General features: G+C 38.5%; 1 protein-coding gene across 2 annotated transcripts in view; it reads left to right on the top strand.

Annotated features, from left to right (window-relative positions):
* LOC124153761 (arylalkylamine N-acetyltransferase 1-like) overlaps positions 1–25,025 on the top strand; it is a 218,562-nt gene that overhangs the window by 182,195 nt on the left and 11,342 nt on the right. Inside the window, exon 1 of one of the 2 annotated variants that reach the window (XM_046527113.1) lies at positions 20,313–20,653. The exons of the other annotated variant lie outside the window; for it this stretch is intronic. Within the exon in view, the coding sequence (XP_046383069.1) occupies positions 20,606–20,653 (48 nt within the window). The 5' untranslated portion in view covers positions 20,313–20,605. Of the gene's footprint in view, positions 1–20,312; positions 20,654–25,025 lie in introns of those variants that run through there. 2 annotated transcript variants of the gene reach the window in all.

Genomic DNA, 25,025 nt, shown 5'->3' with positions numbered 1-25,025 from the left:
TCCGGGGCTTGGCTAAAAGTGCATACCAATCCATTTATAACCAATGTATACAATACAGTTTTTGCGCTCACAAAGAATAACATTGGATGGTGAATGACTTTGGTAAATTATAAGTTCTACAGATTCAGGCTTCAATTGGTGGAAGCTAGACATATTTGAATAAATAAAAGACCGTAGCACTTTTCTGCAAAAATTTTTACTGCGTTCTCCGCAGTAAAAAAATGGTGAAAAAGTGCTACGATTTTTTATTTATTTAAATATTGGTACATTATATTCGATATTTCCCCGGAGAACTAATGCGATGAATCTTTCTGGGGCTTTCGAACGGCTTTATTTCTGGCAGAAGGCAGAAATATATAATGATGTATTATATCATAACGGATATAAATTTCAGTTAACAGACTTCATCTCCGTGAAATCCGGATCACTCGACAAATGCAACGGGGCGGGTGGCAACTTTAGTGTGCCCATTTAAATGCGCGGTGGGTGGCAACACATGTAATGGCCAACTGAGGAATCTTCATGTGCCAGCGTAAGCTCACGCACAAGGGTACTGCATAGAGGAGGTACTATTCCGTCCCGTTGAAGCTTGATTTTGTTGCCTCTTTGGACATGTTTTAAATTTTTTCAAAAATGTCCGCAGCGCAGCGATGGGTTAAAAGCGATCAATTTTCAAAATCAAGAGGAATAGCATAAAAAAGTTATAAACTTGACAGACCACACTATCACGTTGGTACATTGGTCACCAGCTCTAATCTAAATTATACAATAAAACCCACTTCCGTCCACTGACTGATTGATTGATTCATACAAATGTTTACAACGAAATACGACAAAAAGACTTAGAATCGACCTTCTCGAAAATCGTTTGAAGCTATAGGGAAAACTCGCGGCGCTTCCCGCTCGTCTACAAGAGAGGACTCCGCCCCTATTACTCCCGCCAGTGGGAAAGAATTGCCACCCCCAGCTTCTCCGCGGCCGCCTTCGCAGTCGTGTGGCAGCTACTTCAAAGTTGATTTTTCCCCCATTTTCAATATTCTTGGAGGGAAAGGAGGGGGGAATCGGGGGTTTTCGGATTTTTCCCTCGGTTCACTATTGGTCCCTCACCGTCCAAAAAAAAATTCTGCCCTCCCTAAAAGTAGGTTTTCTTCGGGGTGCAGTCGTTCTGAATGGAAAATTCCGAAATCTCCACCAAGCGCTGCGTAGTGGCATCTGTCAGTCATTATCCACGTGGATTTCAATGCCGTACCACTCTCGGAAGTCGTGAAAATAAATATTTGAAATTCAGTGCATTGTTGATATGCGTTCTGCCAGGCGTCCCGGTTGGCGATCGTTGAAGTCACCGACGAGATCCTCCGTTTCTCATATACAATTTTTTTTTAATCTCGATCATTTTTAAAATTTGACGATTCATTGCGGAGTCATCGCTTGGTATAGAGATGGTAAATTATCGTTAGAGAAAGCGCCTATCTTTCTAGTTTTTTAGTCAGTAAAGACATTTCGGATTAGTGGACTGGTTCGGGTGCAGGAGCCGAATGAGTGACGGATGGTATCCCAAAAGTCAATTTTTCCGCCATTTTCAATTTTTTATGGCCGACTAAAGAATCCTCCATACTAAAATTCTTGCTCACTCATCATTTAAGTTCGTCCACACCACATCGTATTACTGCGTCTTTCTTTCTTTGTGCCTGCCCCAATTCCCCTCAACTAACCTCGTCCAATATATCACGAGCAGTCCTTTGAGGTGGTCGGACAATGCCGCAGCAGGCGCCAGTGCATACTCTCCTCTCACGGTCCTTCACAACTTTTCCCCTCTATGGAGTGCTATTGACCTGCAGCACAAGCTCAACACTCTTGCTATTGTCCACAACCCACGCAAACCGCGCTCGGTACCGCAAGCCAAAGAACATTTATGCAGATCCGTATCGCTGCTTTCAGCGTGAAATGGGTACATTACGTTCGTGACGGTAAAGGCGGGTTGTCTAAAGTCATCAACATTTACATATGTCTGTTTAATGGACCTTTCTACTCTTTAGATCCGCACGCTATATGTCTTATTGGAAACATAAGTTGTGTTCAATAAATGATTTATTCGACATCCTCTTCTTCGTCTATGGCAGGGGTCTCCAATTTACTAGGCCACGAGGGCCACATTCCAAGTTCCGAATCGCCCCGCGGGCCGGATAGCAAATTTACTGATGACTGAAGTATTCGATACCAACGTCTGCTGAAGTATCCGGTGGCGTATTTCTTACTTACGAATTGTTATAGCTATAAAGGAAGGCAAATGAAAATGAAAAATGAAAATGAAAAAGCAGGAGCAATTTCCACAATTTTACATTTATTAATACGACCGGTTTCGCTTTTCAGCATCATCAGGTACCCCTCAGACTATAAAAGGAAGGCGACTTTGACGTGCAGTACAGCGCTGCAATGCTCCTAGCGGCGTCTCACAGAGTTAAACGAGCGAGAATCGCGCGCTACTTGAAACGAGTGCGCGGGCCGGATAAAAGCTCTCCGCTGGCCGTATTTTGGAGACCCCTGGTCTATGGTATTTTAAATTTGTCTCATTAGCTCGTAATGATTGTTTCTAAGCAGGTAGTGAAGGATGCTTGGATGCTGCACCTGATATTCTCCTCCATGAATGCCGAAGTTTCGGGGTACGAGTCGTACTCCATACTCAGGGCTGAAGAAAACTCCATCCTCAGCCTTGAAGATGGAGTGTGCCTCATACCACGATACGCCGGCAGCCATAAGGGAGATACCCGGTGGAGCAGCCCAGCTGCCTTCACAAATAGCATGCGCCGGGAAAGTTTATTTCATTGTTTTTAAGCCCTCGCGTCATCTTGTCTTTCGAATTCTTCAGCAGTTTTGTGTATTGAAACAATTGGTTTTCCACCAGAGAATATTGGGCGAAGCAAAGAAGACGAACTAATACAAGTGCACTGAGAGTCAAAAATCCCTATGTCGGTGCTAGTTAAAACTAAGGGAAAGAATGAGCGATGCTTTGACGGGGAATATTTATGCCAAACGTTGCCTTCTGATCCATGGGGAATGATTTGTTTTAAGTGCAGCCACTATGCTGAATCTCAATTGATAAAAGCCGCTGAAAAGTTCCGCAAACTGTGAAGGTAAAGGTGAGAATGTTGTACGTGAAAATTGGTTTAGGGATAAATAAATTAATAAATTTAGTTACTTATGACGTGGGAATTGTGCGTCAGTGTAGGAGATAGGAATTCAAGGCGTGTAATAATGTCCCTCCAGGATCCCAAAAGTCAATTAAAGATGCTATGCATAAAATGTCGTGCCAATGAGCCATGCGTATTTAAATATTTCTATGGTATCTGTGATTATCGGCAGTATTTTTTGTGCTAAGTTCTAGAGAAAAACGAATGCCATTACCTCTGCGCTCTGGAAAGTACCTCGCCCATTTTATCGGTTCTATCGGACGTAGAAATATATTACGGTTCTAAAATGACGTTCGTCACTCTTAAAGATCCATATTCATAAGTACTTAAGAATCTAAGCCTAACACGTGGCTTCTCAGTCATCAGCGGTTACCTTCTCGTGTGTTTGCGGATACCCGGCGGAATATTTTCAATTTTTAAAAATAAATGGACGCATGCGAATAGAAATGATGTTATTTAAATCCATCTTTTCTAACCTCGCGATGGAATCTATGTATATAACGGTTACTTCCAATGCGTCCTTTGCGTCATTTTCTCATTAAAATTTGTTACGTCATATCATGCAACTTCTGCAATTAGGAAAGCTTCCGTTCGGCACACCTCTTAACACTCTCAAAGGGAAAACAAAAAAGGATACTACACACGCCTTTTAATATTCTCAGTCCAAAAATTTTTGCAGGGGCATACGTTCAAACGACGTTTTTGTTCCACGCACGTACGCGCACATAACAATGTTGTGGATTTGGGCAGGGGTGGATCCAGGAGTTTTTTCTGGAGGGGGGGGCACAAGGGTCTGACGGGTGTTCTCCAATTTGAGATTATAAACAAAATACAATAATTACTTTATAAAATATTCTCTGTGTTTCGATATGAAAGTAATTAATATTATATTAAATGACTAAGGTCCTGTAACAACCAAAATAAAACGAACGCAGTAATAACTGTTTTAAAAATTTTGTGTATTTTTTATGTATCAGCACGTGCCCCCGTGCCCCCCCCCCTTAAATCTCCCAATGGAGTGGAGTATGAGGTGATCCCGTGCACGCTACACGGAAATCGTTTTCTTTTCATTGTTTACCGTTCAGCGTCATCCGCTCACTGTCTCCCTTAAATTTTTTTCCCACTTCCCCGGGTACTATCCTTCCATAAAAATGCCGCGTGGCCTGCTAGTTGATAATATTACCAATAGTATGATAATATTATAATAAAATATTCTGAGCATTCGTTTTCTTCATTATTTTTTCCATCTCGAGAATAAATAGCTGTCCATCTCGAGAATAAACAGCTGTCCATCTCGAGAATAAATAGCTGTCTATTACAGAAGCCGGAGAAGGCACGGGACACCGAATTCAACTGACTCCTTTTCATGGCTTCACGCTGTGTAGAGTCCATAAACTTCCATGAGATGAATGCAATATTTTCTGACATAACTTTGTGGGGGATCAATATTAAATAATGAGGAAAGCAGCTGTATTAAAACCAACAGAATTTTTTTATTCCGTGCTGCTAGTATCGATGCCACTGAGTCCTGATGATGACGTAATGGCGTCGATTCTAGAAGTATCGAATAAAGTGATATTTGGTTATTCACGGTTGCTTTCACCATTATTTCTACCGAATAAAATATTCTGAGCATTCGCTTTCCTCATTATTTTTTCCTTGAGATATCTAAATTGGCCACGGAGAAAGCTTTGCGGTCTCTCTTTTATGTTTCACTCAGTCGCGGACTGGTCTCCTTACCTTACTTGGCATCTGTGTATTGAAGAAGTGGGAGACAATTTGTGTGGGCACAAGTAGGAAAACATTTTGGCAAAACTTTTTTTCCCGAAACCTTTGATTTGCATCCCTGGAGTAGGGAATGAAGTCATTCAACCAGACCATTAATCGTAATTCAATATAAGAATTCGGTGAGTTGTAAGAAAAGACAGGAGAAAGCGGAAAAGAACTTATTAATTTACCCATTCCGTCATGAGTTTCAGAGAACAAAATGCGGAAGTCGCCCACGCTTGTTTCCTGAGTTGGTGACGTCATTAGCATTCACATTTTTTTTAATCGTTCAGGTACACACGGGAGGAATCGCTCTCATGAGCGTTAACAAAAAACCACGCGAGGGCGAAGCGAGGAGGGGAGGGGTAACTGAATGCGGTAAACCCGATCGACAGGAGCACGTGACGTCATAAACTTACATATGAAAACGTTTGGTCGTTTTTTGCTGCGAACCGCTCGAGAAGTAGGCGACGAATAGAAAAATGGAAAATACGTGTCTTTTAACTTTTTAAACTTCCTAACAATGGACTGTAAAAAAAGTGATCAATTATCCAATCTCTAGTTGAAACGCTGTCACCTGATTCGTCGAATCTTCGATGGAATCACCGACATGGCGATTGATATGTTTGCAATTGTATGATTGATAGCGTTATGACATAAGAACTTTCTTTTAGCAATTATGCAAAGTATCTCAGGCCAGCTGAGAAGAAGTTAAAACTGTAATTTCAATAAAATTTTATAAACGATTCAATTTTGAGATTTAGTGACCACAGTGAAAACTTGAATAGAAGGAGATATGTGAACATGTATATTTAAAAATCATTAATAAATTTCACGTTTGAAAAACATAGTTAAGGTAATGGTTATTATGGTGAAAACAAAGTTGAAGTTTTCTGGCAAGAGAACTTATCAACGGAGAAAAAAATTGATGTATTCAGATTTGAAGTTAATTTTCCGGACGGTATGGTAATTTATCCATTAGATTGTTGTAAATTCAAATTAATTCCAATCACGCAAGGTGGGCTAACGATAAAAATTATGATCAAATTAATTACTTAAAAAAATAATTTTACGCATTTTTTATCCCCCATATATATGTTTCAAGATTTGTCATTGACATTGGATCTCGTGTGCTATTTGTGCTTTAAATTGCGAACGGAACAATAGGAAAACATAATTTTTATTTGCCAAAATTCTTTTCCTTTTGCTTTTACCTATTGAAATTGATCGCGACCTCCTTTAATTCAGCTCACCTTCTTTGCTTCAAAAATTGGATATACGCCAAACATACGTAATATTACGCCTGGAGATATCGCAGCCTTCCATAATTATGTTTACGTCATTAGGAGTATACCTTACGTAATGTGATCCATGGAGAGATTTAAGAGACGAAACGAAATGGATTTTAGCCCGGGGAGCTAAACTCATGGTTGAAACGAAATCCTCAACGAAAGCTCAAAACCACAGGAACGGTTCATTTCCATTTGGCATCGTTGTTGCCTGGAGCGATGAATTGCTCACTGAACGATCCATTTCAAGATATATCTCCGAATGTGGTCATTTTCAAGGGATATGGGACCGCCCTAATTCAATTGACGTTAGGGAGGTTTCTCAGAAAAACCAGAGGAATAATTCTGAGTATGCGAATTTAAACCCAAATTCGACATAATCGATATCGACACGAAAAAAATGTTTAGAAATTGACAGCTGGTATCAGTAATGTTACCAGTAATGTTTATGTAATGAAACCAGTGATGACTATCGAAACTAAACGAAAGTCGCAACAAATAAAATGTCAATAGTTTCGTTCCCAGGAGCGAATGTAAAAACGAAACGAAATGTATTTAAGCCCAGGGAGCTAAACTCAGGGTTGAAATGAAATCGAAGTCAAAACTACTTCTGGTCGAAACTAAACTAAAAGTCTGGATCGAAACGAAAAGTAGATAATTTTTCGCGACGGAGAGACCACGTGCTTCACCTTGGAGCAGTTTAATTTCAATCCTCACACCGAGTACGAAGTATGGTTGAATGAAGGAGAGTTCGGCCTACCGATATTAGATGCATGGGGCACCCATATTTTTACCATTCACCGATTAAGGGTGAACACAAACTGGCCATTCGATTTTTAAGCTCCATGTTTAACCTCTCTACACGTATGTCAAACGTGATTGGTCGAAACTATTCCCTCACATCCCCCTCCACTCAACTGGGATCAAAACTTAACTATGTGCAGCGGATTTTCGATTAATTTAGTTTCGTTCCTGGGTTCTTAAAGTTTCGTCCCGGGTTGAAACTAAACTCTTTGATGAGTTATAATTTCGTGCGGGAACAGAACTAAACCTAGGCCTCGTATTTCCGTTTCCCTCCGGGTTGAAACAAAACGTTTTCGTTTCGTTTCACTTGCCATCCCTGCTAAAAAGCCTGTTATGTGACCATGTATTCCAAGTTTCCCACTTCAGTGGGTAATATACTCCCCGAGCAATGCCGGGTGGCCTTCTGGTGATTAGTAAAATGAGGAAATGGTAATTAAATGAGATCAACAAATGAGTCAAGTAGACACTTCTCGGAAATGGGACTCAAAAACTCCTGGGTCTTTGGAGGAAGGAAATGCTACTTCTACCGTTATTAGGTCAGTGGTTGACCATGAAGTGGTAGACACAAATAAAGTGTCGATTTCTTTTTGTGACTTATAGCTCAAAATGGTTCTTGGAAAAGTAATTTTTTTGTATCATTGGCACCCTTAGAATTGGTCATTTGCATTTGAAGAGAGGAATTCTAGTGAACTCCAAAAGGGCCCGAGTGAGTTTTTAAGTTAGTTTTTTTGACAATTAAGGTCCTGGGAAACAGTTTTCAGATAATTTTTGGCGGTCAGGAAAATCCATCGGTTACTGTAAAATTAGCCATAAGTAAATAATAAACTCATGAGAGAACGGGATTTTTAATAAGGCTAAACTCATTTATGTCTAATTGTATTGCATACATGTGGTTGGACCTAAACAATTACCCAGTTGCTTTGATATCCATTTTTACTTCTCATCTGCACGCATCAAGACTAGGAATGTGTTTCGGTATAAGTGCGTGCAATGTGTAGAATTCAATTCCTATAAATTCATGAGCTCTCTACAAGTAACTACGGCAGCGTGGTTGAAAACGGTTACGTACTTCATTCCATCTTTTGGGCCTTATTGTTCAAAAACATTTGTATTTCAGATGAAATTCTTCGGCGTGAAATAGCTAGACCAGGAATAAATTACATTTCTATTATTCATTTAATTAATTTTGGAATTGAGTTCTATATCTAGCGGTAATTTTTATCTTAGAGCGCCTCTATTCCAATTTAATTGCAATTTTGTATGTTTTCCATGATGGGTAATATCCATGCATCTTGGGCAGGTGTTACACTGTAATAGACTCAATATGTTTCCGTTTTTAAACATTCACATAGTAGAAGACTCCAATATACATTTTTTTGCAAGTTAAGTCCAGAATTGTCCGAATAAAACTACATTTTACCCATTGTTTACTATCATCTTCCGACGGCTGGCAACACTGAGTACAGTAAAGGACGTAATCTGTTTAAATCTTCATATATTAAACACAAATTGTTTCGTTAATCGATGGAAACCCTTCTTGATGCAAGTTCAACACACCTGCTCCCCTACGCTCCCGATGAAAAAGTTCATCCACTGCGCAAACCTTAGATCCTATCCTGGTTTGTTTGATTCTTGAGAGATGGCTTTCAGACGTGGACGGTAACTGAGCGATTCTTTTGAGGTGCTAATTCAGCGGAGCACACAAGTCGCTCGCCTGACCGCGACCGTCTAACATGGCGAGAATTAACCCTCCCGACAATTTCCTCCGGCGAGACTCGGGCGGCTGAGAAACACTGGTGTCACAGACGTTAAAAGTCAAGTTAACAACCGCGCGCGAAGACCAGACCTTTCTCTCTTCCACCCTCCCTCCCCATTCCTCTGCTTCCCCATTCCCCCTCCCCTTTCAGCTCACCTTCATCATCCCAGGCAACTTCTTTTGCCATTCCTCCCACTACCGAGCGCATTGCCACCCGCCCACTAGCAGTGTGTCGTTCATGACTGACTCGGAACGAACGATTCGTGATAATGAACCGAATGAATTGAACTATATCGTGGCGCTATTCCAGAATACTACGTACGTATATATATATATATTGGGTTAAAATCCAATGAAAAACAGGTTTTACTGTCACTGGAAGAAAATGGACCCTCGTATTCCTTTGGTTGTGTCTGTTTTTTGTCGCAATTGCCGAAAGATATTCTCAGAAAGTCTGACTTTTTGAAAACGATATAAACTTATAAATGCGTGAAAGTTTTATGGCATAAATGCGCCTGTCAAACTATTTGGGGTCATCGAGAGAGATTTTTTTCATAGTCACAGAGATTTTTTTATCCTGAAAGTAATTAATGTAAGAGCTCTTCATACGGAAAAAATAATTTCACTAGTGAGATATTCGTATTAATTCCGGAAATGAAGAAAATCGTATGAAGAGCCCCGATGCAAGGTCGTACGCTGGATCACATCTAGTGAGGGGGGGGGGGGGGGCAAGCCATGGTTGTTCAAGTTGTAGGTAAGATTTAAGCATGGAAAAGATGAATGAAATCAACATTTTTAAGGAAACTATAACAGCTCTTTAGAAGTTTAAAAAATTATTTTCTTGAAAAAATATTAGCTTCCGTAAGAAATTTGCGTATTTGCTTCAAGGGGGGGGGGGGGAGGGCAGCTGCCCCTTCCTGCCCCTCGCTGTATACGCCCATGCCCTGATGAATTTTATGTATTCGTCTAAATTCTTGGATTTGGGTTCTGCATGAATAGATTTGGATTATTGATTTTGTTTCAAACCCCGTGGTTGTGGATCGCCATATTTTTGTTCATTATGTGCGAGCGATTAGAATCATTGCCATTGACCGAATCGCATGGACCGTATATCCAGATGAACTGATTTTCCGTACGCTACCACCCACTTCACTTCGACGTCAGAGACCGCTGCTGAGCCGCTAGTCCGATCGTCTCTCTCCAGGGGAAAGCGTGGCGCCGGAAAAACCAGACGCGTTTCCCGCCTTGTCTTCAAGAAGCACTGAAGCCTCAGCGGGATACTTCGCCTTTGGTGGTGACGCAGCCTCTCACGTCACAGAATGCAAAGCTGGTTTTCCTTCTGAGAAAACTTTATTTTCGTTTTGTCGGTCCATTTGCTACATCTCCGCATTCTTCCGGTTCTTTAACGGACGTTTTATGATGTCCGGCCGGTCAAAGCAACTGAGAATGTTACTCTATCGGCCGTGATTTCTGTGATCTACTGATTATTTTTATGGTGTGCTATTGTCGTAAAGTAGAAACGGAACATGCTACCAATATTTTTGTAAAATTGAAATTTATTTTTCTCTTTGAAAATTATTTTTTATGGAGCCATCAATCAACAAATAGAAATAGAAGTATATTTTCTTTTGATGTGTATTTTATTAATTCTGATAAATTGTTTATTATATCAAAAATATTTAAACGAGTTTTCCATTTCTCGTGTGAATTTCATTTCGGATGTGGTATTTTTGGTTTCATTGGTAAATTGTATCAAAAAAATAATTCACCAATCGCGCAAAATTGTGGAAGATGGTATATATATACCAGGTACAGTAAAGCATGCCTTAGGCTAGAATAGTCATTTTAGTCGATACAAATGTCTTGCCCTCGAAACTTAGAAGGCGTCAGCGAAATAACGTGTTGGTGAAGGAGTATGGATCTTTTTTTTATCTGAATCGAATAATTTTTACATCATAGTTGGAGAATTAAAACGGTAAAGATAGAAAAAAAACGAGTTGTTTTTAGGATATAGAAAAGGGGTATTTTTCCTAGTAAGCATCCATTTAAGTTTAAACAGAAAAAATAACTTAGATTTTATAATAATCCTGCTCTCAGAAGTAGTTATCTTTCATCGAAATATGTTTCTTCTCATAATGAGGTAACTTTCCTTGTTACGGGTATGTTGTATAGTCGCCGAGAGTTTCAAAAGTCTCTCCAAATATGCGGTCAATCCATGTTCCTCTTTCGTTTTTAGATATACATATTGGTATAGGAACTGATCATAATAGGTGGACATCACGCATATTTTCTTGTTTTATTGTCATTTCTACTGATCATTCTCATTAAAGGAAGCTTTGAAATTTATTATGAAATGTTTCCTTCATAAAAAAATAATATTTTAAATGTGATATAGTTACGTTTTTTAAAACTAAGTAATTCATAATTTATTGCGAGAAATAATTATTGAAATGCTTCAGTCAACTGTTTTTCATTTCAAGTAACGTAAAATGAACTGCTATATGGTGGCTAAATTCGTATTACCTTTGATTCCATGCTGTGTGTAGCCATAAAAGTCAAGCTAATAAATTTATAAATAGTATATTGTGTATGGTTTCACATTTTGGTTGAGAGATAATTTTATTTATCAGCGTTATATCTTACTTAATGTCCAAATTATCACTGGGATAATAAATTTACGTGGCCCTCCGAAGTAGTAAAAACTCAGCGGGATACTAAATGGTGCTGAAGTAGTCACACCAAGATATGTGGAAAATTTGGGCCTGAAGCGTTTTATATACTTAAAGAAATACTTTTTGCCTTTAAATTTATCCTTTAATCAGACACTTATTAGCGAAAGTGCGACTCAACCGCTTACATTATCACATTCTAAGGTGCTCTAATTTCAGTCGTCGGATATCATATAATGCCACCCTTCACTTTACATTTGATTTTACATTGTTTCATTGTAATCCTGTTCGTAGTTAAAAGAATGTAATGACTTATACACAATTTCATTTTCGCCAAATAGTAATTTTAAGGATTGTGTATCGTGACTGCTTTTAACGTATAAGTTCTTAAAATTAATCAGAATACGTAATTTTTTATTTTGAACCAGATTTTAATTTAAAAATTTTGGATTTATCTATAAGTCAAACCTTGGATCGTAGAGGAAATAAGAAAGATGGAAATCGTAGTAAAAAGTTATGAATCTCCTTTATATTAAATATAAATAAAAGATGGTAGCACTTTTCCACAATATTTTAACTCGTACGATGCGTTCCGGCTCACAGAGCCATCATCTTGTACAAGATATCTGGTGCAGTGTCTTGTACCAGATGATGGCTCTGTGTGCCGAAACGCGTCGTACGCATTAAAACATTGTGGGAAAGTGTAACCCAATTTTATTTAAATATGTCGAACTTCCACCACATAACAGCTGAATATGTTGAACTTATTTAAAATTGAATAACTCTTTTATGGTAGGTCATGCAATGGTATATATTATTTTAGTTCACACAGATATAAAATGTTATTAAGTATTTCGGTACTAAGAAAGTATTCCAAAAATTTCATTTGGAATTCCATTTCTCTACAATTAGTCATGATTTTTAGGGGCGACACGGAGAACATCTTATTCGGAACCCCACTACATTTCAAGGTCTGACAGAAGCGATAAATTAAGAGAGATATTTCGCCGATGGTAATGGGAATTAGTATTCCTCCCGCACGATAAAAGATTTTAATAATTACTAGGCGTAATTTCGTTAAAGCATTTCCTTTTTATGTGTATACGGCTGGTGTCCTAAGAACCCACGCTATACGTCTCTTGAGGCGACTTGCGGGGTAGAGATTCCAGATGTACATGTAGATTGTATTTATTCCTGGCCTCTGTGGCGGCGGGGTAGAGTCCTTGCCTACGAAACAGAGTCCGAGGGGTTTGAGATGGGTTTGTAATTATCAAAGGAAATGGATGCTCTTGAACGTCCGTTGTTTTTGTATCTAATTTCCCTGATGTCTTAGCGTCCTGTTTACGGGCGTGGTGAATATATAAATAAATATAGATTTGAGCCTAATCGTGACGGCAGCGAGGAGAAAGGCGAATTTTAGAACTCCTATCCCGAGGTATCCCTCTCGCTCCGGTAGAATTTTATCTTTTCCGTGTCAGCCCACATGCTCTCTACGTTACACCCAATTGCGGAATTCCCCCTTTGTGATAGGCATGCGAAAAACGATGTGTTTTTCGGCGGCTCGTTTTACCATTCTCTTTTGGCGCTGACAGATCGGTCGCCTTCCGTCTTCCCCTCCTCCACTGACCCACCCCCCCTCTCCTCGACCTTTCCTATTCCATCGCACTCCCCCGCCTCCTCCCCCCACCTCCTCCCTTCGCTTAGATTCGCCCCCAGTCCACTGCCCTCCACGCTCCGGTTCCCCTGTTTTTCCCCTCCCCTCTCCCCCTCACACCACAGCACAGTCTGCCATCTTGGTTTTGGTGTTGGCGCTTGGTGCCAGCCCTACCCCTCAACTAAAGACGTACACGCCTGGAGAAAAAATCCCTTCCCATCACCTGGACAACTACCCCATCTCCTCATATTCGAGGCACCAAGTCCCTCCCTCCCCTCTCCAGTTTGATTTGTCGAAAAAAGTCTACGAAGGTCATTCCGATTTGATACTTTGTTTTAAATGTTTTGTTTGTTTAAAAATTGCGTTGGTCCTTCTGTGAGTGAAGTTTTCCCGTGTAAAAACGGTTTTCTTACTTAGGATTGAATTAAAAATCATCCCCTTTCGAACTGGATTGGTTCCTGTTTCGAGTTAAGTCATTCAAATGTCCGCACGAGTGTTGAGCACGTTTTCACTTTTTCGTAACACAATTACCCTCATGCGAGCGATGGCTTAAAGAGAATTAACGTCTGAAATGACGACAGACCAGCAACTTGTAGAAATATTTGCGTGTTCTGCTGAAAGAAGAGGAGGATTTGCAAAAAATCCAATAATTTTGAGGCATGTATAAATCTGTTTGGAGATGTTCATTTTAACGTTAATTTGCACAAACTCAAATGGTGTCGAAAGCTTGGATCCAAGTTTCTATTTTATATGATGACCGATGCGAGAATTATTTTTATTTAAAACAGAGAAGGCGTCGACTGAATAGAAGCTATCTACACTAGGACCGTTTAAGATGAAATTCAATGAAGCGTTTAAGTATTTATCATCACTCTCGTTGCAATTCAATTAATTCCTGGCGCGGTAAAAAAAACTGCGTTTGGCTGTTCTATTGAAGTCATTACATTAAAATTGTGTTTACGTTACCGACTCAAATACTGCGCAGATAATCAGCATGATATCTAATGAAAGTTTTTCAGACATTGCACTGCCTTGTGAAAGAGAAAATTACTCATGTTCCATTGTGAAGTTTCCTTTTTCAAGAGATAATCTAACGCCATATAGGAGCAGTTTATTTCAATTCAAAATGGGACTATAATAATGAAAACTATTTTCAAATTTGCCATTGATGAATATTTTACTCTTGTTCTGCATTAGATTTCGCGAAAGTTTCCTGGGGATGGAGAACTTCCGGGAAACGCTTCTCACTTCATCTGCCGCATTTGTCTATTTCGAATGTCACTTAGTCCACATTTTGGCTGTTGCTACTGCCATTGTGAAATATTATATGCGAGCGAAACAGTCTATGATGATTTATAGATTCGTCACGGAATATAACAACCAAGTCTGCTCAATTCTTCCTCTATCATATTGTAGTCTATTCAAGCCAATGTGTTATGAATTTTACATCTCCATCCTCAATTAAATGTACCATTGCATTTCTTACTTTAAAATACAATTTGGACATCAATCAGTCGAAATACAATCAAGTGTGTGATACCTAAAATGTGCTTTCTTCACTGTCAATGTGCTCGATCCTTATGATTTGATTTTGACGACTGTCAATATTTGATTTTCCTCCGGTTTCTGTATTCTTGACGTTGAGCCAACTATTTCAACGTTCACCCGTACTCAGCTTCGGAAGGTCGTTTCCAAGCAATTTTCTAGTTCATTCGATGTGCATCAGTGGTAGTCAACTCCTGATGTGAGAATTACGTAATTACATGTATATCTTAAATCTAAACTCACAAAATTCTAGATATCGGTACTATTCGAGAAATAGCGTGATAGGACGGATCTTTCAAAATGTTTTCTGAAACATCTTCTTTACGTTGAATTTCAATTTGAGTATCGAGCACTCGTACTTAACATCATGGTACGATCATTCAGAAATGCTTGTTTGGGAAAGGAGGATCATCTATTAAAAAGAAGTTATCATAGAATTCATGAGATTGTGGGATTTCAATTTTTAAGTTACCTAATCGAAAATAAATCCGACTGTCAGCTCTGCCCTAAGCACGATCTTGAGACAGTTCTTTTAGTTATGGTGACCACGCTGCGGGTCAGATATAGCTCGTGGATAAAGTACCTCCTCAATTTTCATTTCCATAAAGCTCACACTCCTTTGAAGTCATGCGGAGTAATTTGTAGTAAGCTCATGCTATGCCTTTTAAGGTGAATGATGAAACCGTATTACTCTCCCATTAGCAAGTTTTACGCAAGAATGGAACTGATTTTAAACTGCGGAAATATCAAACCCCGGCTTTTGAATTCCGTAACACAAATCACTCCTCTTTTAGATAATGGAGAATTATTGTTTTTCGACACTTTCCTTCATTCGTGTTGACTCCAGTGCCGAGTGATACAATAATTCAAGGGTGTTCGAAATTGCTCTCGGATAGCTTGCGATTCGACTTAGCACTTTGGCGCAAGACGGAGAAGCGAAATTTTCCATTCTCTTTCATTACCGTGCTTTGACTGGCAACCCTTCCGACTTTTAGCCCCGTGGCCAGTATTATCTTTTCACTTAGAGCTTCCGTTGATCGATTGTTTACAGTTGTAGAACACTGTAAACAACCAATTATTGCCAGGCGTGTGAGGACCAGTTGTGAAGTGAAGCAGTTTAATTATACGACGCCACCATAGCGTAAACCATCAACATATAGCTTAAGTTGCCACGCCCTGTACGAGAAGGCTTCTCACGGCACCTGTTCACAAAAGATCAACTTGGGGTCTGAAAACCGCTGTATTGGTCGCAATTGGTGGGCTTCCTCAAGGTAACCGTAGTTCAGAATTCTCTATCCGTCCGAAAAGCATTGTCTAAACAGGTGCCATTATTTTATTGCTATTACAAAGTTTCTTCCGTGAGATATTCGAGAAAGTGTGAAAGAAAAATGTGATTTTTTTAATAAACATAATTAGCCTCTGTGCTCCATCCTTGAGTCACTTTTAAAGTACTCCCGTTTAAATCATCTCCTTTATGTGACAGAGGGATTTTCTCCTAGCTTTGCAGCACGAATCAGAAACTTAGATAGTGATTAGCGGTCACGAAAAAAATATTTCCGCACGTGGTCTTTCCTTAGATTGTACGTCACTTCGCTGATAGATAAAATTTGTATTTATTTCTCCAATTGAAGTCATTTTAAATGAAAATACATTCCTTTGGCCTGAAATAAATTAATACCGTGATTATTCCCATCGCACTGTTTTCATTGATAGTGCTTCAGACCCTAGGTGGGTATGGATAGGGAAGGGTAGAACTCACCCCAGACTAAGTAAGGAGGCCAGCCCTTTTCTCGGACTACTTATTATCGCGGTGATGGCGTCGCGGGTGACTGAAGACTTAATAATTCATAATATTCAGTGACTAATTATTTATCGCTTCTGATAACGTTATGTCAAGCAAATGATACAAGATGAATAAGTTTTTAACAATAATTGGAAACATTGAAGAGAATATACCATATGTCATAGTCAACTAAATGACATTACGATTACCAATCGTCAGTTTTTTAGCTTCCGAAATGTGTAACTTCCAAAGAATAAATCCTCAAGGCAGATTTAAGAAAAAAATATGCTATTGTTTACATCTGTAATGAAGGTATTGCATTTTTATTTGCACCCGAGGGAGAGTCTGTCCATTTAGAGGGAAATGACTGCGGACGTAGTTCATGATGGAGAGGGGCAAATCTGGCTGGTTTAGCTCTTTTTGAAAGTGCCGACGATTCCATCGTGACCACGTGAATAGACAGGATAAATTACATCACCAAGCCTTGGTTATCTTGATGACGTGATACTGAGGTGTATTTTCACCCAATTCATGTAATACGTCATCAATGTCAATGGTATCGATGGCGTGATTTTGACATGCTGCTGCAGTACGTAAATAGTCTAAGACGAAATTTCAACGTGACCTTATTCCTGTTTGCATTGTAAATGTGAGACATTTCGAAAACGGCCTTAGGTTATCTTGAAATGGATATGAATGAAATAAAGGTTCATTAACGGAAAAGGAATACTCAATGACGTCGGACGTAAGGTTTGGGACTCTGGCTGCCTGAGAGGTATAAAGAAATTGGATCCTTCTCGTTACTCAAAGAACACCACTCTAAGGTTTTGCAACGGTGATATGAGTAATTCTATGTTTCGAACGTTTCGTTCTCAAGGAAATCGGTGCACTACGTTTTAGTGAGCTAAGTGACCGGAAGAAGAAAGACAGAATATATCGCCTCTGGCTTACGTACCATCATGGACACATCTGTCCAAAAATAACCAGTTTTGAAACGACAGTGTGCATGAAAATTCCTTAAGAGATCGTATCACTTTCGCTCGACATGTCCTATTGAATCTCATTTCGTGACGCATTACCTGTTTAAACTTGTGTCATCACCTTGAAATATTGCGTATTTATGGTAGTGAGGACGTCTCTCAACCTTTTTGTCGTGTCTCTCAAATATATAAATTTCACATCTGAGAAAATACTGGTATGACATTCTCAAAAATGAGTTACAGGTAAAAAGGTAAGAGCTTAATTTCAGCCTGATATTTTGAAGATGAAGGCAAAAGGTTTTAAAGAGAAGAACGTCGCGATAAGAACAAATTGAGTGGAGTTGAACCGTCCTCATGCATTTAAGAAGAGACATTTTGACTGTCACAATCTTTTGAGAGAAGTTTGAAATGAAGTATGAATTTCGTTAATCTGCTTACAGAGTTTAAAGCATAAAGTCGAAGGAAAACTTATGCTTGGGTAAGCGAGGGGTTCTATTGAGATTATCTCATAACATGGAATCTGAGTTCACAACAATGGCGATGTAATTGCTGGAGACAAAAGGAGTGCTTGAATATTGGAAACATCAGCTCACAAAAAACGTCAAACCGTGATCGACACAGTGCCTTATATTGGTATACTGATGGTCCACATGATAGTGGATATATTTCAGTTTCAAGATTAATGAATTTTTGGGTATAAACATCAAAATTTAGAAATAGATCCGATGTTCAGGTTTAGCTTGCATTAGTTATTTTTAGTATTCCCTTACATATTGTGCGATAATGTGAGAAGAGGGTGACTTCGAAATCTATGGTAGGTAATGAGAAGGAAGGCTGACTTAAAATATTCACCATATCTGTTATGATGCGCTTACTTAGTTTTTTACTCGTAATAACGTAGCGTATAAATATCTTTAACTCTATGCTTAATTGAGTTTCTTTACTTGATATAATTTAACCTAACCTAACAATGACATTGGCCCCACACACAATTATAATCTACATTCATCACTGACTGAGTCGACGAACGCCCTGACGGCTCAGCGAATTACGCGAAACTCAGCCAAACGAGGCGTGGAAATAAATGGACCAATTGACCCGGTGGACTACCCGTAAAATCTTCACTGTTAGAAATCTCCGGGACATCGGGGAAGTTCACGGAACCAGTAGGTAGTGTGAACCTTCATCGATACTCTGATATCGGTTAACCATATCCATTTGAGTCACATTTCCATTGGCACCCTTGTCAACACCGCCCACCGCAACCCTTATCCTAATTTTTCCATGGAGCCCAACCCTTGTTCAGCGTGGGAGTTTCCACCCTCCCGGTGAAAATATGGCCTTTGCGTCAACGGAGGGGGAAAGAGCGCGATTTCCCTTTTTCTCCCGGCACACGACTCCGCGAACTCCGCTTCCGTCTCGCCCTTTCGCCGGTCTTTCCTGAAGTGACTCCTTCGGTCACTCGTTCCGAGTATTTTGAATCCGCTTCTCGGGAGAGAGATTAAGAGAAGCGTTGATACCGAAAATTGCGGGGGCAACGCCTGTAGCGCAATCTAGGAGTTTTCCTAGTGTACTATATTACTTGCATACTCTGACGTAATTATCTGGAGCACCCATGTGTGTCTGCGTGCTCAAATTCCTAGAATTAGTCAGGGATGAAATAACCTAGGAGTGTTTCTAATGTACTCTATTACTGGTATTCGAGTTCCCAGACGTGAAATTGAGTGCACATGTAGTCGTCAGGGTGATCGACCGCCAAAATAAGCTAGAAATAAGTTAAATTTTATGACCGGACAGGTTCTCGAGCATTCATGTTATGGTAATGGAATGGATAGATTCAGGCGATAATTTGTAAAGTAGAGTTGGTTCACCTATTAAGAAGCATAATCTATGCATTGCTTTACTATTGCAACTCGTTAGGTCAACTCCTATGAGTACCTTTGCAAGATCCTTGGGGATCTCCCTTAATGGGGATCTAAGAATTAGGGGTGGATAATGGACATAAGAAATAAGAAATGTATCAAAATTGCAGGAACCGGCTTGAAAAAGGGAAAAATGGAGGTCTTATGAATTAAAATATTTAGATTGCAGTTCCTACAATGAGTGAATGTATCTTTGATAATGAAGCAAAGATGTAGGAATCCTACAATGAATGAATTCATTTTTTATATTGGGGCTAAGGTATAGGAACCGGTTTGGTTTGTGATAAATTGTGTGAATTAATGCATAATATATGCAGTATTTTACCTTTGTAATCAATTATTATACTCTGAGTACCTTTGATAAGAAGATCATTTTGTAAGAATTTATATAAATAATGCTCACAAGAAAGAAGAAATGCATTGAAAATGGAGGAACCAGCTTGGAAAAAAGGGGAAATGAGAGTCTACGGTACAAAAATATTAAGATTGCAGTTCTACAATGAATTAATGAATCTTTAATTATGAACCGATGGTGTTGGAAAAGATTGAATGAGTTGTAGGTGTAGGAAATGTGCAGAAACTGGAGGAACCAGCTTAGGAAAGGGAAAAATGGAGTCTAAAGTATATAAATATTAAGATTGCAATTAATACAATGAATGAATGTCTTTTATTTTAGGAGCGAAGGTGTAGGAACCGGTTTGGTTCGTTATAAATTCTGTGAATTATGATGCATAGTTTTACGCTTTTAATAATACGCCCCTCCATCCACCCTCAGCTATTTTTCCCCGACTTGGAGGACCCCTCCCACTCCTTCGATTGCGTCCCCCCCTTGCTCTGCTTCCCCTTCTTCTGGGCCCCACTCGTACCCTCTCCAGCGCGGAAGTCCTTCTGTCCCCGCCCGCCTCCACTCCAACTCTCCCGCCGCTGACTTTTCCTACCCCCATCCTCCACATCGCGATCGCTTTGTTGATGGCAGCGACGCGTTAAATAGCGGCAATGGACGCTTCCCGAGCACATTTAGAACCAGACCGTCGGTGGGGTTGGAGATCTTTGTGTGTTGTTTGTCGAGACCAGAAAAGGGTTCCGCCAAGTTTTAGCGGGAGACTCAAGTGAAGAGAGATTGAATTCGATTTCTGCTTAAAGCGACTATCGTCGAAGTAGGAAGCGAGGGAGAAGTTAGAAACTCGTCGGTGATCGCCGCAGGATTGTTCTTTTGTTCGAGGGAGAAGTTGCAGAACACGAGGGAAAATGGCCACACAATTCGGTGCCATCGCTCAGGAACCGTGGTTCGGAAAGGTAAGGGAGATGGGTGTTTCATATGCCCTTTTTTATCATAATCTCTGGCCACCTAATTCGTGTGTTTCTCTATGGTGAAAAAATTTAATATCCTCCAAGGGAAGATAATTCATTCCCTTAAATTTTCGTGTTTGCTGCTCTATGAAAAAAATTAGTTTTTTTCCTGAAGGTTTTCGGGTTGTGTGTCCTCTTGTTGCCCTGTGAAATACCGCTCATTCGAAGACTCTAGTGATTATACTTTTATAAATAATGCTCTTTGCATGTAACTAGCAAATTTGCCAATTATTCGAAGTGTAATTTTAAGTAATATTAGGAATGACCCTCCATTTACATTGAAGATATCTCCATAAATGTGGAAAAATGAATTATGGTAATTATTTTCCTTTGATAACCTCGCCTTCATTTTCGTCATAGACTCCTCCATAAGTTTTGAAACACCATTTTGTTTAACGGCAAAATGGAAAAGTATCCTCGGCATTTTATTTTGTTAGTTAATAATTGAAACGATTCAATTGAAGAAATTCAAAAATCGAGCATTTAAAAATAATATTTTACGTATCTCCATCAGAATCGTTGCACATTTAAGTATTAAGTTATCCTAAACAAAAGTGCTAGTGTCGTCAATAGCCTAATGCAGTGTTGCCTTTAATTTCTGATCACCCGTACGAAATGGCAGGGGAAAAAATATCGGAAATAGCGAGAAGTTCAGCTAAAATACATGTTTTGGATGTAAATCTTCAATCGCTGGAACTAGATTTATATTCTGTGACATAATAAGCACCGACGCTAGATAATCTTGCCTTATATTTCTCTATTATTCTTCCTCTTCATTCCCATGTACGCTGTTATGCATTTTTTTGGTCAACGTGTTGCCATTTTGAGTGGGTACGATTGCCCTGGTGGAGGTTTTAAAATTTATATCATCAAGTGGTTCCTGATGGTCGTTATTAATTAGTTTTTCGTTCTTACTCGTACTATAATTGGAAATTCGCAGTTGTGAAGCGCCTTCTCAACTTGTTTTAAAATAACTTGCTTCGATACCTTGTTATAATTTGACTTTGGTGGCGTTCGGATTGAAGACATGAACCAATGAAAATGGCGCGAGATCATCATTCCAGTTGATGAGGCAGTTTCTCACATATTGCTTTTATAGGATTTGCATACTTTTGTGTAAGTTCATTTCTATCTAGTGGATATTTGTTAACCTCACCTTCATTTTCGTTATAGACTCCTCCATAAGTTTTGAAACACCATTTTGTTTAACAGCAAAATAGAAAAGTATCCTCGGCATTTTATTTAGTTAGTTAGTAATTGAAACGATTCAATTGAAGGATTCTGCATGATGAGGTTGGTGGAAAAGTGTTTTTTCCTCTTCTGCAATTATTTGTATAAATAATGGGGATCAGTCCGTGCATTATGCTTTTAATTCCCTCCAGCGGTTTCTAATGGGTTAAGAGTGAATATTTTTCAAGTTTAAATCGCGTCATCCCTTGCCTTTTTGCTATCATATGCTTCCATTTACTTTAGAGTGGTACTTATTTTATTTTTGTATGATGGCATATGGAATAATTTTTTGTTAACAACCAATGTTGTATATCAGTTGTGTAGTGATATTCTCCGCTAAAAATCATAAAGTTGTTCATCATAGTTAGGGCCATCCGTTTTACTCCCAAAATATTTTATTTTCCCGGAATTTCTTTGCAAATTCACATAGTATTGGCCACTTTTCCTCAGTGGACGGTAATATGAGTAATCGAAAGATAGACAAAATGGCCTAAATTATAGACGAAATTTCAAAAATTAATACTTCAAAATATTATGCAAGTGGTTCACTTTTGGGGTTATACCGTTTACCTTCTTAAATAATCTAAAAACATTGAGCTACCTGGTATCTCGAGTTCCAAAGTACGTTAAAATTTTTTTCATAATATGTATGTGAACTTAGCGTTGTATTCTTAAATCCTTTGGCATTTTACACATTAGATAGGATGTATCCCTGTATGGTGTACTTTTCACCCAATTTTTCATTAGTAGGCTTTATCTATGTTTATTAATTTTTTGATAAGCACAGTCCCACTTATTTTCATTGTTTACTGCAAATCGCTAAAAAACTCTTCAGAAATCTTTCTAGGGTATTTGCGGAAGTTAAAAAGATAATCCAACTGCCTAAAATTTGTCGTTTGTGAACTCAGATTACAAAAAGCTAAGGTACGCCATTTATATAATTGATAATAATAATAATAATGTGTGGAACCAAGAACAACCTCCAGGTGATTCTTTGTAGTAACACTGCGTTGCTAATCAGGAAACACCGCCTAATTTTGCAACTTATTCAGTGCAGTGAAGCACTTTGCAATCATAAAGTTATCATATCTCACGATTAGTTTTTTACCCCCTAAATTTTTAAATTTAGGAGTGAAATTATGTTGATAGCATTCATTTAAAAATAATACATATGGCTTGTTAACTTTCAGGGATCTCTTAAATTCTATATAATTTTATTCGTATTGATTTCTTTATAAAAAAGATATGTTGGTCATGAAATAAGTCCTATGTACCGTAATAATTAGAATTTCCAGTTATATATACAAATCTATACCATTTAGTCAATCAATCTTTCTCTAAATGTAAAAATTATGCTTCGAAGTACCTATAATATCCTCTAAATTTACACCCAATTTTGCTAACAAGTGTCCATATTTGATCCTTTTTTAATACGTGTGCATTGAACTATACCGATTTTAATAATCTCACAACCACCCCCTATATCGAATATTTTAAATTTCATTATACTTACTGTAATTTTCCTTCCATTGAAACTACTCACTACTACGTTACCATATGCGGAGAATAATAAAGAAACCAGTTTCTTTTTCACCATTTTCGGCTCCCTTGAAAGTCTACTCTTTGGCATTGCAAACAAAGTATCAACTACGAACTGGAACTCCCATAACTGCTTCAAATTGCGGAAATACCTTGACCTCCATTTTATTAACCTTCAGTCGCATACGTGTCCGCAGTAGGATAATGGTTTCACCTTAAATTAATTAATTTTTACTTTCGGAAACTTAAATTCTCCCTCTCATTATCTAATCAGACTACCACCGCAAAAATAATTTCAAATTTCAATTTTCTGCGATTAAAATTCATTATCGATGTTCTTGTGTAGCCTATCTTTTCAACGTAAAGTTATGAGGGATATTTTTCGTTTAGCGCTTTCAGTTATTGTGTTAGGTTCTGCATATAAAATGAAATCATGTATTTTTAATTGCTATACCCCATTCTAATGCTTTTTCCAATTTTCAATAAACTTTGTACACCTTCTACTTAATATTTTTGCCACTTTCAGAGCGATAATTGCCTTGCTATTTAAAGAGTTCTATCATATTCTTCGTTTTTACATTAATCATCCGTATTTAGTCACCTAATGTTTCTTCACGAGCGTAAAACTTAAATCTTAATTTATCCATTCAATCCAAATATTTTTACTCCATCATTTAAACAAACTTCTTTCGGCACCATTTCAAGAATATCCGTAACTTTTTTCCCGTTGGTTATTTTAAAAGTTGTCTAAATATATAATTGCATAATTCATCCCTGGTCATGATTTCAAATATGCGAAGGTGATTGTTGGGGAATGGTTTTTTGTGGTATGCATTAAATCTTGATAAGCGCTTTAGATTCTAATTTTAGTAGTAGCATTCTACCCCAGTAAATATTACTACCAATTCCTAGAAATTGTTGCATTTATTATTCACCTTATTATATACAGCTGTTGAGAAATGGTACGATTTTTCGGCACAGCTCGGCTTATGATTTATCTTCGTTTCTGGCTCTGCCCTAGCGAAAAGTCATGGTTCAAATATCATTCAGCTTTCTCTTTTGAAAGTACACTGTCGTAAAAGTTCTTGGCATTCGTTCAATCCGATTTAAACTGTAGTGCACAATAAACCACCATTGGGCTGGCGAAGTATCGCAGCGCATTTGGGGTTAGAACTGCGTAACGGCTATCGAGAATTACTACTTGGCACGGCTAGCTCTCGGAGGAAAAGTAACTTAGGATTGGTAAAAATATGTGTCCTGCTTTGCACCAAATAGAGCAGAAAGTCTTGGATACCGTGGGCAGGCTATGGAAATAAAACATTCTGGAGTTTAGCACTCCAATCCCCTTTATTAGCGAACACGTTTATGACGCATGTTTACGGTCTAGATTTATGCAAGATCTAAGGTGAAGGCCGGAAAACATAAAAAGATTACAATTATTACTATTATTATTATTATTATTATTAACCATGAATTAAATGAGGTCAAGGTAGGAAAAAAATGACAATTTTAGTATTTTATAAAAAAATTTTAGTGCTCTTTTGCATAA

This window comes from Ischnura elegans, chromosome 2 (genome assembly GCF_921293095.1).
Source record: "Ischnura elegans chromosome 2, ioIscEleg1.1, whole genome shotgun sequence".
In the NCBI taxonomy this organism is placed as follows: Eukaryota; Metazoa; Arthropoda; class Insecta; order Odonata; family Coenagrionidae; genus Ischnura; species Ischnura elegans.
The sequence above is the reverse complement of the archived record's forward strand: the minus strand, read 5'-3'. Positions and strand labels throughout refer to the sequence as shown.